This window comes from Lissotriton vulgaris, chromosome 5, assembly GCF_964263255.1.
Source record: "Lissotriton vulgaris chromosome 5, aLisVul1.2, whole genome shotgun sequence".
Taxonomy (NCBI): domain Eukaryota; kingdom Metazoa; phylum Chordata; class Amphibia; order Caudata; family Salamandridae; genus Lissotriton; species Lissotriton vulgaris.
The window spans coordinates 112,668,831-112,683,046 of record NC_141693.1 but is presented as its reverse complement, the minus strand read 5'-3'; the positions used below and the strand labels follow the sequence as shown (position 1 = coordinate 112,683,046).

Genomic DNA, 14,216 nt, shown 5'->3' with positions numbered 1-14,216 from the left:
AAGGAAGGGTGTTCCACAGCCTTGCAGCAGCAGTCCCAAATGCCCTGCCTCCCGCTCTAACTTTTATTAAAACGGGGGACTTTTATTAATTTTGCCCCGTAAAAGCGCAGAGTTCTACCAGGGACATACCATTCAAATTTGCGTTGGAGGGAAATGGGACCCCTTCCGTGCAGAGCTTTAAAAACTAGGCACAATGATTTAAACTTAATTCTTTGTGTCACGGGGAGCCAGTGCAGCTCCGCCAAGGCTCCGGAGGCGGAGGCCCGTCTCGACCAGCCTAGTACTAGTTTAGCTGCAGTTGATTGCATCCTTTGTATTCTATCCAATCAAAATGTTGGAGACTCAAGGAGCCTCAAGGAGCAAGGCATTACCATAGTCAACCTGACTGATTGATCCAAGGTTTCCTGGATTCATACTGTGCGATGCAGTCGCTAGATTGTCGTCGCTTTCTCTATCTCCTTTTACATCAAAGTCCAATGCTTTCTTTTTAAGTCCTCGAGTCTTCGTTTGGTATTGGGAATGGGCTGCTCCTGAGCTGTGCGAGGCCATCTCAGTATAAACCTTTGCTAAACTGAAAGGCAACGATGGATCCAATTAAAGGCGTCCCCGGAGCCTCAGTTTAAAAAAGTAAAAAAGTTCCCTGCAGGTCAGGGACAGGTGGACTAAACTTTGAAATGATGTGGGCCATCTTTCCCCTAATTGGCATTTCTTTTGTGGGTGAATGTGTCTGAATCTTCTAAAGTAAGGTTCAGACAAGGGACAAGATTCAACTCACTAGGACATCTCTTAATTTGCTTCTCGTGAGTTATGGAGCAAAGAAAGAACAATAAAAAGACTGCAAAGTGCCCATCTTCTGAGGGCACAGGCGAGTGCTGTACTATAATAATAATTCTAGTCTGAGGGTGATATTTTTAAAGTTTCTCCTAGGGATGCTTCAGACGAGGAACACCACATGGGGTTTAAATGAGTCACACATATCCACTGGCAAAGTGTCTGTGAAGGGTGACGAAGGTAATGGGCCATCTGGAGCCTCCTATTGGTCTTCTGAGGGTCACGTGAGGGGGAGACAGGAGTAACAACTCTAAGTCACAGTATGTTACCAGGACCCAGCTGGAAGGAGCACCTGAGTGCCTACAGGTTCAGCCATGGATACATTTCAGAGGTGTTCAGGGGTAGAAAGATGCTGCTACTAATGCCCTTCCATTTGTAGCGCCTGCTTCTACACTCGCAACCTCTATTTTTTTTTTACAAAGTTTTATATAGCGCGTACTTGACTCAAATAGGGTATCAGAGCGCTTTACATAGCACCAGTTACGTTACATGAGGACACACATTCAATTTTGTTTGGCACAGAGAGATTAAGTGATTTGTCCAGAATCACAGGATGTTCAGCGTCCTTGCCGAGACTCGAAAACAGTTCCCCAGATTCTGGGGACGACCGCCCTAGCTGTTAGGCCAACTCCTCTCCCCGACCACGAGGAAGCACTCAGCGACAGAAAGTAACCAGGGCTGTTACTTTCTAAGGACCCTAGCTCTCTTTACACTAAAGGGCCGTCGGCAACAAACAGGCTCCGTTCCTGTTCTCTCCACTGGTCTGGTGGAAGTCTTGCTTCCAGCGAAGGGCTTCATGGCAGAAGCAATGGGGAAATAGTGGAAGCGAAGTGCCCCCAAGGACCCTGGCTGCTGTGGACAGCCATCACAAAGAATAGAGCAGGACTCTCCATCTTTCATGGTCATGGTGGTACCAAGCATGCGGCTGAGCGCACCTGTGTTAGGCAGAGAGATGTCTAGAGTTGAGGGCTCCCACACCCCGGTAGACTGAAGTCTCTATCTTCATGCCAGCTGCTCTAGTGCACGAGGCAGAGGTGGCATTACCAGCCTTTACAGTGTCACCGGCACCTTGGCAGAAGGGTGGAGCAACACTGCTTCCTCCCAGACCCATCTCCACCATCACAACCTGCATATCCTGCCTCCTCCCTTGAGCACCCTACACATCAAAGGAAGGAGCCTGCAGGATAAAATAGTTCGGAAGATTTGGAAAGAGTCTGAGTGGAAAGGACAAATGAGGCTGCACCAGGCATCCAACCAGATAGACAGGATGGTTGGAAAAGGAGTTGCGTCCAGTGGAATTTCTCTATACAGAACGCTCATAAAGACATAAGTGTCCACCGTCACTACTTGTGTAGAGCAAAGATTTATATATTTATTTATTTATTTTAGTGTTTTATAGAGCGCAAACTTGACCCGTTAGGGTATCAGAGCGCTTTACAGAAGTCACAGAGTGAACAATAGGAAGGGTAACACAGGATACTGTAAATTAGGGTTAATGACCTACTCATGTGCATATAGACAGGCATATGAGGCTACGTGATGTTGTAGCATCCTACACCTGCGCACATGAAGCAATGCCTGCATATATGATACTACACACGGTTATTGAAGCCTATCCCTAGGTACATTAAGCAATAACTGCCCATATGAGGCTACGCGTGGTGACAGTAGCCTATACCTGTGTACATGAAGCAATGACTGCTTACATGAGGCTATGTATGGCTGTAGCAGCCTATACCTGCGTACATTAAGCGATACCTGCATATATGAGGCAAAGCACAGTTACAACAGCCTATTCCTGCATACATAAAGCAATACCTGCATATATGAAGCTGCTCTGGACACAAAGGTGTTCCTGAGCATATGAAGGTCGTGCCTGGACATAGGAGTCATTAAGTGACTACTTTTTATGAGCGAGACCCCTCAGAACATACCTTTGCTTTTTGTGAAGTTGTTTCAGGGTAGTTTGATATATATCATGACAAGGATGCATGTACCTAGGCATATGAGGCTGTGCCTAGCCTAGGCATTTGAAGCCATATATGTAGGGTATATAAGCAAGAAAGCTTTCACCCAAAATAAAAGTTGCACACATATATTCATTGTAATATTTTCAAAATTATGTCACAAGGCCATAACACAATGGGTCAGTACAGAAACATTTTATTTGAGTGCTTTGGGTTGCTTCTTCCTCCATAGTAACAGCTTAATTGTAACAACTGAAGTAGAACAGGTGAAAAGGCAACATGTGTTTGGCCCTTTGTTCCACGCAGACCAGGGGCTTTTTCAAGGCTTAGTTATGTGAAGAATACTCTGCTAGAAGATACACTGCATCTCTAGGGTCCCTGCAATGGTAAATCCACAAAGCACCATCTGGGTGCAGAAATAGGGTATTTCGGGCTGAATATAACAGGAGGGAGGGAGCCTACAGACTACGGAAAGACATTTCTAGCACCAAATCATAGACACTTATCAAAATGACTTGGATAATACTTACCGGCGACAAGGGAAGACTCCATGTCTTATAAAACACTTTACACATTTTAAGGGGCTGAACTCAGTGAAAAAGATGTATCCAAGTTAAGGAGCAGGTAAAACTTGTGGAAGGGTGACCAGGGCTAACAATAACAAATTCTTCTGGTTCAAGAAAGGACAGGCCTTCCAGCATGTGCAACACAGACACAACTAAAACAAAATGCAAAAAAGCCTGGTCAGGGGAAAGGAGGGAGACACAGAAGTCATATGGGGCTTAAAATGGAGTAAGAGTAGGCAGATAAAGGGACACACAATGGAGACAGACAAAGTATTCTTGTACAGATAAATGGAGACTGACAAAGGGATGAATCACAAAGAGGCAAAGCGACAGACAAACAGTGAATAGCAAATGGAGATAGAAGGAGCTAGATATAGAGAGAAACACAGAGACAAAGGAAGACACTATCCATTGATACACAAACAGACAGAGACTGAGAGTGGAGCATGGGACAAAGGGAGGGAGACAAAAGAATAGGAACAGAGAGGTAGACAAATGAACATACAAAGGAATACAGACGGAAAGCGTCCGGGACAAAGACAGGGAGTCAGCCAAAGGGTGAGACAGAGTAGAGAGACACAGACAGAGACAAAGGCAGAAGATAAACTGGCCATTGGAAAAGAGTCAGAGAAGGTGACATGCAAGGATCCTGGAAATGGAACAAAGGCGTAGACAAAAGAAGAAAGACAAAATGGTTTTAGACATACATAGAAGACCAAGAGCAAGGCAAAGGCGCAGCCTAGGAACTCGAGAGTCAAAGTGACCAAATAGAGCTCCATGCTGTGCCAAAACTAGATACTACGTGAGTCGGCAGTGAACTGTCAGTGTGTAAACGACACCAGAAGCGTGAGATGCGAGAGATTCCTTACTCATAGAACTCGGTGGCTTTCTGCAGCGTCCTCGTGACCTCCTCCGGTAAGTCCCCAGGAATATGGGCCAAACTCCATGACATCTGCTTGCCCTTGGCGTGGTAGACATTGCCAGTGTTGTACAAGGCTCTCGCTTCGCCCACCTGGAGCATGAAACAAATACAGAGCAGGTTCACTCCATGCACACAACTCTTGAAGGGTTAGAGTGGGGAAAAGCGGCATCTTGATCCTGCAATGGCCTGAAAAGAAAGCCAGGTAATGACCAAGATTAATAAACTTTTTGTAGGCCAATAACTCTCCTCTAAAGTACATTTACACCTTCACAGTTGGTGATCACGATAAGCTTTGCATGAAAAAGCCACGTTGGCATCTTCATTGCAACGATTAATCTGCTGTTGGCATGTAGTCCTGATCAAAGGCCACAATTTATTTGCATAATTAACGGACTTCTCAATTCCACCAGAATAAGTGCTTAAATAATAGACGGTGTTATAAATGACAGAGGCAAGGGAGGCAGGCGGATCACAGGGGACCCTATGTGGCATTAAACAATGCCTCCCATATTCCCATGGCAGTTCGAACTGGACTGTTCCCATGAGGCACAGGGTCAAGGCTGATTTGCATATGGTCATGTCTGAACTGGGGTGGTGTGAAGTGCAAAAAAACGATGGATTTAGGCCCAGATCTCTGTACTGGGGTGAATGTAAGACATTGTTCTGCATTCTGTCCATCAACTGTTGTTTTTGCATTTCCCATATTCCCATTGGCTTGTGTAGACCTGCTTCTGACAAGGATTTTTATGTCACTACTGGCTGGCCTCTCTACAAGCCGCTGCAGACCTGCCAACTACAATAAAAAGTTTGCTCCGTGAGAAGATGGTGGGGCCTTGAAATTGGTGGTGCGCCATGCCAACAATTGCCTGATACGCACCTCTGCCGCCTCACCCCCTACAAAATAAATACAAATGCTTGCTGAAGCGGCCACCCATGTCCTGGGTTGTTTTCATGCTACTTAATGGACCTCGGCTGCTTACAGCATCCAAAGACGGGATTTTGCCCAGTATGGGCAACTAAGTGCATTTTGTGGGTTTGAGGAAAGACATTCCTAAACTGATGACAGCCACTCTTCAGCACCGGTGCTGACTGAGATCTCAGTGGCCATGGCTCATGAGATCCTATGAGACTGGCTTGATCTTAGAATCGATTGGTTCTTTCCTTTCTGATCTCAGTCATCAGGTCAGATCTGGAACCTCAATGCCTTCAATAAAAGCGGCACTTTCAGGCCACTTGGCACCCGTTTCTCTCCCTGCTGTTCTTCAGTACCGACAAAGAGCCTTAGCTGATCTAATTTGGCTCACCTGGAATGCCAACCTCTGCCTCAGCTGTCAGAAAATGGCTCTACAATCCACTGAAGGCTGGCAGATGATCCAGAGATTTGCTACCACATCACTTTATGCCTCACAGACCTTCCTCTACATGGATGAGAACTATGTAAGTGAAGAGACCAAGACCTGAAAGAGTCCTTCCTTCCTTCCTTCCTTCCTTCCTTCCTTCCTTCCTTCCTTCCTTCCTTCCTTCCTTCCTTCCTTCCTTCCTTCCTTCCTTCCTTCCTTCCTTCCTTCCTTCCTTCCTTCCTTCCTTCCTTCCTTCCTTCCTTCCTTCCTTCCTTCCTTCCTTCCTTCCCCATATTACATTTCCTATCACCCATTGGTGGACCTTTGCTCCAACAACTGAGTCCTAAAAAAGGACTGGCATGGGCACTGGTCATGTCCAATTTATTAAAACATTGGGCATGTAGTGGCTCCTATAAAGAAAATGTAGCAACACCAAAGTATCTCAAATCAAGCTCCACGGATGAGCATTCATCTAAGCATCTCAGACCACACTGACCTGCTCTGAAGCTCCTGGGTGGGGAAACAGGCTAAAGTCCAGGATCTTCCAAATCTCACACAAAGCTTCAGGGGGTGGGGGGGCTGCAGCTCAGAACACCTGCAAAAACTAGGTTCCAATACCTTTTCAGCCGAACACACCTGAGAGCCAGCACCAAGGCACCCTCCTGCCAGCCTCACTGCATGATAAGCAAGTATGGACAAATAAGCAACATGGTGCAGAGACCTCCCTGAATCCAGAGTAGCGGGCACCAACATGTCTACCCGTTTTCAGGAAGAACATGGACAATGTTCTTTTAAGGAGGCCTGGCCATACTCAGACTGGACACTCTCAAACAACCCATTCCACTTCCCTTGAGGGCAGAGGTACCATTATCCTTAAATATGTCTTCCTGTAGTCTGACACCTTTCCATCCTCAGATGAATCAGGGATAACCAACATAAAAGGAGCAGGTCTTCGGGACTGCAAGGTTAACCCCCATTTTGGGGACATTATCTCGTAATAGCTGTTCTTTGACAGGAAGAGATTGGCCCGAATCAGAGATTGCAGACCCCGTACCTTTCAGTCATAAATCCAGCCAACTGGTAAAAAAGGCCGAACCATTTTCTTCAACGCATACCTTATGTAGAACCGTGTTGTTAGTATTAAATAAGAATAAATGCTACATACATTGTTGCAAAAGTCGTGAATTTATGTGAAAGTGAAAAAGTGAACCGATCCTCTAACTCTGCAAAGGCGAAACGTTTTCCACAGCCCTTTGTGAATATTGAAAACAAAACGAATCAAAAGACAACAGATGCCCTGACTCAGTTTATTTATACGACAAAAGGTCACTATAAGCCAAGGAAATGCTGTCAAGTGGCTAAAAGAGATTTCACTTTCCCAAAACGAGCTGTCATGAGGCCCATAATGTGAAGAACTGCCGCTGCATTCCCGAACATGTCATTATTTGCCCTAGGACGGGTGCAGCATGGCTGAAACAATTGAAAAGCCAATAGGCCCCTTTGCCAATGTTTGCTATAACATATTTTATTTAGTATACGACCTTAGTAGGTTTTTCAGGGCATGTTTGTGACCTAAAATCTTAGAGCCAGGCTCAGTCAACACTGCAGACAGTGTGCCCTTACTACTTCTGCCCTTAGTCCCTCAGGGGATTCACCCTCAGCCATGCCTGTCGTCACTGTGTACATTACATGGCATTTGGCAAGCCACAGCGTGCATAACATGCCTTAAACCCAGCAACAAAGCAACCCACTACATGTGCCCATACCCAGATGGAAAAGTGCAAGGCTACAACTTGTGCACACTACTTGTGACTGCACTATCCACTGGGCACACATACCAGTCATGCATTAAGCACTGGGTGCAGGGTGTAGCTGTGTTCAGTGGCATGCCTATCTATCACACCTTGTGTGCAATGCCCATGTCTTCAGTTTCCCTCCACCAGGCAAAGTGCACATGGTTTAAGCAACTACTATGAGGATGGGAACCGGGCACTGGGAGTAGCTGGCGGCCACAGCCTGTGGGCAGTGCCTCCTGTCCATGGCTGTAAGCCGTGTCCAGTCGGGCACTGTAGAGTTAGGTGCTGACCACACGATATGGCTGGTAACCATTTCACTAGCCCTGAGCACTCAATGGCCATGACCTATGACCATTTCTAGAAGAACATAGGTAAACAGACTGACCACAGGCTGTGTCCTTGTTCACTACAAATGCTTGTAGTGCCACCCAGGTCACAGTGTACTGCTTAGCAGGACAGGTACTGGAATGTGGCATGGCCTTCAGCTAACCCCTGTAGCCAATACCTTTTCACTCAGTACCCTCCAGTCACAACACCCACTTGGAATTGCTTACAGCCATGCCACTGAGGCACTAGATGGAAGGAATGGGTACATGTCAGATACCCCTGCTTTTGGTTGAAGCTGGGCAAGACCTAGGGCTATGCTCAGCAGTGCCGGATTAACCCCTGTGGAGGCCCCCAGGCAGTCAAAATGTTGGGACCTCCCTCACATATTACCTCCTAATACACAATGCACTGGATTGTGTTACAAACTGCCAGCTGCCAGTAGATGAGCTTTTAAGAGACAAACTGTTATGTGAATGTTATGTCTCTTGTTTATATACTTTATGTTGATAATGGGTACATTACATTAATACAGTATTTTCTCCACAGAGTCTTTTTTGTAAAGTTTTCTTTTCTTTGAGTTGGTTCGTTTTTTTCTATCTTTTGGAAACAATGCTTAAAAAAGCTTGATTGTAATTTTCTTTCAAGATCAACTCAATATTATTTTGCTCCTTTGCCCTGGAGTCCCTAAAAAGAGTGAGGCCCTTGGCCAGTGCCTACTTCGCCTATTTGGTACACCGGAACTGAGTGTGTACTGGTAATACGTTATGCCATACCCCACACCCTACTCCTAGACCAGCAGCAGACAGTACCCACAGCGCATGGTCTACAGCCAGGTTCAGTAGACAAGCGGCCCAGGGCAGAGTCGCCTCCTGCCCTACCACCAGGACCCACTGAGATGTCCTGTAGACACTGTAAGTAAGGTGTTGGATTAACGCAGGGCTTGTGTTCAGTCCTCATGAGTGCAACATGCCTAATGTGAGCATGTGGTTGGCACTGGTAGTCATTTTTGGGGCTAGGACATTGTTTATGGTCAGAGAGTGAAAGGCCGAACATGGGAAATCAAGGAGGACGAATAAAACTGGAAACCTTGACAAAGGGAGAAAGCTAGAATGGAAAAGAACCTGCAAGTGTGAGTCAAATAAGTAGGAAAGTAAGGTGGTGGGAGAAGGTGGCATGAGGTGGAACACGCCTTAACACTGAGGGTATTTGGCAACACCAGCATTTGGCAGTGCAGACTCCAAAGAACTACTGTGGGATTTACTAATTAAAAACTGGCGTGCAGTATCCACTTGGTCTGGATACAGACTGTGCCCAGACAGAACTGAGCACAGGGCAAGGTCAAAGACCACCAGCTCTGATACTTACCCCCGCCCCCAGTGTGTTTTGTATGTGTGCATGTGTGTGTACGGATCGGCTTAGTATGCACCTGCCGGGCTTGTGTCCTTCAGAATCTTCTAATTCTAAGATCTATCCATAATGCACTTCATTATGGACTTAGTTAGCACTTGCCGGGGTTGTGTCCTTCAGAACCTTTTAGTTCTTAGATCTACCCAGAATGCAATTCGGTAGAAAAGGAAAAAAGGAAAAAAGCCAAAAACCTAGGAATCGTGTTAAACAAAACTCTCTCCACGCGATCTCAGATTCAGAATCTTACTGGCGCATGTTTCGGAATCCTACAAATGCTAAAAAAATTCCTGCCACTACTTCCACTGGAAAACAGCAAGATTGTAGTGCAGGCAATGGTGACTTCAAAGCTTGATTATGTCAATTGCCTGTACCTGGGTCTTCCTAAATCTCTGATCCATCATTTACAGGTGGTCCAAAATGCGTCAGCCAGAGCCATTTTTAAACCTAGAGCTACTATAATTCCGATTCTTACATCGTTACATTGGCTTCGCAGAAAAGAACAGATAGACTTTTTCTTTTCTTTTTTTTTGTACTCGTACTTTAAAGACCTGACCATCTTCTTTAAAGCATTCCACAATGTAGGAGCCGGCTACCTCATCAAACGGGTTAACCACTACACTACCTCTAGATCATGATGCTCTTCCAATGCCAACTTGGCCAGCGGGCCCAGAATACGTCTGACCCGGACAGGAGGCAGATCCTTTGCTTTCCTAGGCGCGAAACTGTGGAACAGCCTTCCGGTGGCCCTTCGGTTTAATACAGACCTACTTTCCTTTAGGAAAAATGTGAAAACTTGGCTTTTTAATCATTAATCTGGGTCCTTTTCACTCTTTCCCCCCGCTGTCTGGGCGCCAGTACGCTCTAGCTTGAGTAACTGTGCGCCCATACAAATATCCTATTTAATTTAATTTAATTTAATTCATTATGGGATTAGTAAGCACTTGCTGGGGGTGTGTCCTTCAGAGCCTTTTAATTCTTAGACCTACCTATAAAGCACTGCATTGTAAGTTTTGTCACTGATTTGGGAGAGGAGAGACAGTGTTGCAGTAATACAGTGTCAGATTAAAAATAGTTCCATTTTAAAAATGCGGTGCCCCTCGAAACATATCAGTAGAGTAATGTGTGAAGAAGTCCTATGATCGTTGAATCTCAGCACCAAGACCAGACACTGCTCATAGGACATTAGGTTATTTTGAATTCCTCTGGGAAGTATGCTTGAGTCCTCTTGCTGGTTCAGTGTGGTGTATGTTTATATGTATGCTTTTTGAGTCGTTTTGTAGCGCATGGTCCTTTGACTTAACAAGACAGAAGCAAGTGGTGCACCTTTTGCTTCTGTCTTGTTAAACATTCTTAAGTCTAGTAGTGGACTGCACCGTGACAGTGGGTGCATACACCGTGTGCACAAGCAATCAATCAACTTGCCGCACAGCACTAGGTCTGCAAATGTGTACAGACGTTTTCCCTCTTGTACAACTGATTTTCAATTACGATTTTTAAAATTACAGAACAGAACTGCACCAAATTTGGAAAACACTACAATTGACAGTGGCCTTTTGTGCATGTGAAATTGAATGTCCTTCTCTGCCATTTCTCTGCTATAAATCAACTTATGCATTTTGTATGCACCCTTTAAAGAAGGCACCTCCTCGCCTTCTAACCTTTGCACACCATAGTCCATCTGTGCAAACCTTTTCAGACCTGCACAAAAGTGGACTACATTTTTGTTTTGGAAAGTTTTGTGCAGATTTCTCAAATGGCACAAAGCGGTTAGTAAAATAAAAACATCTATTTTTTTTATCTGGATTAACTAATGTGATAATAACTACAGAGGAAGACTACATTGAGAACTACATTGTCAATAGCAGTAGACCTCTCAAAGGGTGGGGCAGAAAACAACTCTCAGTTTCAAAGGAACACAAGGACCATGTGTACAAAAATTAGGAATCGCAATCTGGAAATCACAATTCCTAATGTACTATAGGATGTATTTTAAAATAGCGATTCATAGTAGGGTCGCAAATCAACCTACCTCATGAGAATTAATGAGGTAGGTGGCAATTTCTGACCCACTAGGAATCACCGCCATCACAAGGATGGAAGCCTGCTGGGCCCAGCAAACCAACATGTATGTCTATAGTCGCTTTTTAATAATGTAAACTTTTTTTCTCGAAATGCAGCCTGCTTTCCTTAAAGTAAAACGAGATGTGCTTCAATGGGACCACTACCTGCTCTTAAAATATATATATATTTTTTTAATTCTCAAAGGGAATGCGTCCCATGGGGACACTTTCCCACATGCAAACAGTTACCACTACCTTTTAGTAGTTGATAAAAAATTAATGTTTGGTGGCCGTAATTGGGTTGCAAAACAATAATACATACCACTGCAGATCGGTATTTTGAAGAGATGCTCTAATACGCCCCTTCCAAATACTGATTCTCAAACCCAAATTGCAATTCGATAGCATGTTAGCGAATCACAATTTGGGGTTTGTAAATTTAAAAATGGTTTTTTGTGGTCACAAACACCCAATTATGTGAATCAGGCTGTGTCCGACCCCCAAGAAAGCTTGGTACATATGGGCTTTAAATACAGTGCCACACGAAACCCTAATGTGTACAGAATAATCACTGATACATGACAGCACATACCAAGACAACACACAACACATTATTCAGGAAGAGTATGATATGATCTATTTTTTTTTTAAACAGTTTCCTGATACATTTCAGTAGTTATGAAACACATCTTGTTCAAGTGCTGTAGTCTGCATGCAATGCAACGCCAACTCCCTTGAAAACCTGTTACTCCAAGGGGAAAGGATTCCAAAAGAGAAACAAAGCAATGTGCTTGGTAGATCACGTGACATGGATACTCACTAACCTTATCTCCCTGCTCTTGGGAGATGTCCAAATGCCGCTGGCAGCAAACAATGGCTTCCTCAAACTGGCCCAGTATCTTCAGAGTGTTGCCAAGGTTACCGCTTGCTTTTGCCTCTCCTATACGGTCCCCAATGGTTCTACAAGAGAGAAAAAGAATGCACAATGAGGGCCAAGTTGAGACAGGGGCGACTAAGGACTGTGCAAACAGTCTTGGACACAGGGGTGTGCTATAGACTGGAGGCAACCATTGCAACATGTTGGACAGTGGTTGAGATGGTGCCAGCTTTGGATTGGAAAGAAGGGCCCTTAACGTGCCGACAGCAGACAGGCATCAACCATCCTCTCCCTCTTCTCTCCAGTTACAGTAAGTATTCTTGCTAGCAGTGGGACATTCACAGTTTTGTCAAAGAAAAAGAAGAGAGAGTAGAACATGGGAAATATGCTTACTCAATCCAGAGAAAGTACCTTAGGTCTTGCAAGAGGTATAAAAAATGCTATATAAGGACCAATACAGTACAATATCAACCAAGGGTTTGGTAAGAAAGGGAGTGTTAGGTTTGTGTAGGGGTTCCTACTTAGGTCTCCACTACAGACAACTTCAGCTCTCTGTTGGCAGGTTCCACGGTTTCCAATACATTATATTAGAGAGTCGGCTTTGGGTCAGCCTCTTATTCATGGCTGGATGTTCTTGTTGTCTGTCTCCCGTCCCTGCTTCTAGTTTGATGGATTTGGCCCCTATTTTTGTGTTTACCCCACCCAGGAACATGACTGTCTCACAGTGTTATCACTGGTTGATATGTCCTTCCACTACTCATGTCAGATCTTGCATTGCAGTGAGGGACTATTTTATCTACCTCCCTCTCTGTCCCTGTTCCATCTTCCCTTGCTCTTAAGGACCCCTTACCTTTTACTACCACAATGCCAGTGTTCTATTGCATCAGCAGCCACTCAATTGCCCTGCTCAAACCCCTCACCAATGACACAGCCTTCTTAAAATGCTTATTTGACCATTTTAAGATGGCTGCCTGCATGCGCTCATGCACGGGCACGCACATCAGCCATCTTAAAATGGTTTTGTATATATTTTTACAAATCCATTCAAAGATGGATGTTACTGTGATGGGGCAGCCATCTTTGAACTGGATTTGTAAACATAAAATAAAATGCTTCCAAAGCTGCCCACCAGCAATGCATTAGCATCCATAGTAGCCATCTTTGAACCATATTTGGAAAAATAAAAATATGCCTCCAAAGATGACCCTGTGGATGTGCACATTCACAACAGCCATTGTTGAATACATTTTATATTATTTATAAAAAAAACTATTCAAAGAAGGCAAACTTCGAGGCACACACATTTAATGCAGCAATCTAACAAAAAAGAAAATTGCAAAGTGTTTTACCATTTAATGTGGCTTAGGCCCAGCCTCAAAGAACAATAAGGTGCTTGACAGAACCCATTTCTACTGTAGCTAAACGGTGTTGTGCACGAGTTGCTGTTCAATGAACAGTGTGGGGTGTATATGTCTGGCTAAAATATGATTACTGAAACCAGGATATTGCGAGAAGCGGGATGTGAGAGTGGCAACATGTTGTTTTCATAGGATCACTCAATGTGTTGTTAATGGCTGAACATAAAGTTGGAACATGGGTTGCCAAGTTACCAAGTCACCAACCAACCAAAAAGACACTTTGTTCCAAACCTTTATTTCTCTTCCATTATGATCATTTACATGAACAGGATTTAATTACATGAACTAAAGATATGACCTTCCAATCCCAGGCATTAGTTTGGTAAATGACAGCCCAGGGGCAGGAAGATTAGTTCTGTTGACATTGCCTTATATGGGCATCCTAACCAGCATGATAACTCATAACTAGCACCCTTGCTCACAGGGTAAGTGTAGGAAGGGGGAGGCTCTAGTTGGCGCAGTGCAACACTAGCGACAAGCAGGGACTCTCTCTTCCTCGTCAGGGCTGAGGGTTACCTTCCAGACAACCTCTGCTTACCCTCTAGGTAGTGTGGCTTAAGCAGTCGTAGGCTAATCTTTGGGGCACATAGGGCTAAACACTTGCAACAGTACACCTTCACAACCAACCCACCACACAACGAGACCAGACTGTATTCTTGTAAAAATATATCTCTTTATATAGACTTTACGCAGGCTTGTGAATAC

The 14,216-nt window shown here is 44.6% G+C and overlaps 1 protein-coding gene across 2 annotated transcripts in view; it reads right to left on the bottom strand.

Annotated features, from left to right (window-relative positions):
• GPSM1 (G protein signaling modulator 1) overlaps positions 1 to 14,216 on the bottom strand; it is a 727,733-nt gene that overhangs the window by 413,042 nt on the left and 300,475 nt on the right. For both annotated transcript variants that reach the window (XM_086921016.1, XM_086921015.1), the window contains exons 3-4: positions 12,041 to 12,176; positions 4,234 to 4,376 (exon numbers count right to left, since the gene is read on the bottom strand). In XM_086921016.1, the coding sequence (XP_086777142.1) occupies positions 4,234 to 4,376; positions 12,041 to 12,176 (279 nt within the window). The remainder of the gene's footprint in view (positions 1 to 4,233; positions 4,377 to 12,040; positions 12,177 to 14,216) is intronic.